The sequence below is a fragment of the Ursus maritimus genome, unplaced genomic scaffold (assembly GCF_017311325.1).
Source record: "Ursus maritimus isolate PB19 unplaced genomic scaffold, ASM1731132v1 scaffold_19, whole genome shotgun sequence".
NCBI classification, from domain to species: Eukaryota; Metazoa; Chordata; class Mammalia; order Carnivora; family Ursidae; genus Ursus; species Ursus maritimus.
In genome coordinates, this window is record NW_024424341.1 from 40,607,836 (window position 1) to 40,609,204 (window position 1,369).

The 1,369-nt window shown below is 65.7% G+C and overlaps 1 protein-coding gene across 1 annotated transcript in view; it reads left to right on the forward strand.

Moving 5' to 3' along the window:
• The window catches only part of LOC103679650 (WT1 interacting protein), a 23,226-nt gene extending 21,863 nt beyond the window's left edge, over positions 1–1,363 (forward strand). The window contains exon 8 of the mRNA XM_040633725.1: positions 280–1,363. Coding sequence (XP_040489659.1) covers positions 280–420 — 141 coding nt within the window. The 3' untranslated portion in view covers positions 421–1,363. The remainder of the gene's footprint in view (positions 1–279) is intronic.
• Positions 1,364–1,369: the final 6 nt, after the last annotated feature.

Consider the following 1,369-nt stretch of genomic DNA (forward strand, 5'->3'; position numbering starts at 1 on the left):
CCCCCCCCCCCCCCCCCCCCCCGTGGACCGCCCAGCCCTCCCCGCAGATTCCAGGCTGGTGTCCTGCTACCCCCTCCTGGCTGCTTCCTTTGGGAGTCTAAGAGTTATCTCCAGTTGGCTGTGACCGATACTGGGCTCCAGATCCCCCGCCCCCAATCAAAGCCAAAGTCCTTTGCAAGCTGCACGGGGGGCCCCACAGATCCGCCCCACCCCATTACTCTCCGGTGCCCTCCCGAGCCCCCTTGCTTACTCGGGGACCGGGGCTGTGTTCTTCCCTAGGACTGCGGGCTGCAGCTGAGCGGGGAGGACGGACGCCGATGCTACCCCCTGGAGGGCCACCTGCTGTGCCGCCGCTGCCACCTGCGGCGCCTCAGGCCCGGCCCCCTTCCCTCACCTGCCGTGCACGTCACCGAGCTCTGAGCGGGGAAGGGGGGCCCCAGTGGGGCAGCGCGTGCGTGCGTGTGTGCGCGAGCGTGTGTGAGAGAGCGCGCCCGGGCGGGATGGGTGACTAGGTCAGTGTCGGAGCTCCGTGTCCCGGAGCGCGGCTGCCGTGCTTCCGCACCGCCCCCTCCCCCAGTGCCACCGAGCTGCCGTCCGAGGGGCCGGCCCCGCGGCGGAGCTGCTTCTATTTATTTACCGTCTGTGCCTCCTCCGGCCGCCTCCTTCCTTCCGGGCCCTGCCCGGACCCCGTCCCTCCCACCCCCACGCCGGCCTTTCGTTCCCGGGCCCCTGCGCCCCGCGGCCTCGGGCCGGCTCCCAGATTGCGTGCAGGGGCGCGGGGTGCAGGGCTACCTTCCCCCTTCCTCCCACTGGCCCCCAGTTTCCCGATTCAGAAGGGGCCCCGTCTCAGGCCGCTCCTGGGGGGCAGGGGTGGTCTAGCAGGCGGGGGTTGGCAGAGGGCGCGCGGGTTTGCGTGTCTCATAAGAGCCTTTGGTGGGTGGGAAGGGTGTCCTGTGCGGGTGGGGTCACAGGAGGGGGTGAAGAATGATACCCTTGGGAAGTGGAGGGCCTGCAAGGGAGCCCTGCCTTTGGCCACAGTGAGATTGGGTCCCCGGGATTGTGATGGGTGTTTTCAGCCACCGTCCCGCTCAGGTCTCCCCATCCCTGGCTCCTGGCTTGGATACCGCCCCTCCCTTCAGCCCCCTCCGCTCTCCATCCTTCAGCCTTGGGAAAAGAACCTTCTCACGCAAATTCTAGCCACAGGGCTCTCGATCAAGAGAAACCACAAGGGGGCGCCCTGTTCGTGTGGCAGGGCGAACACCTGTTGCAGGAAAGCTCTGTGTATTAGGCTCCACGACAAAAGCGTATGATTTGACTTAAATTAAGTTTTTCCTTTGAGAATATTTTCATTTTCTTTAAGAGAATATAG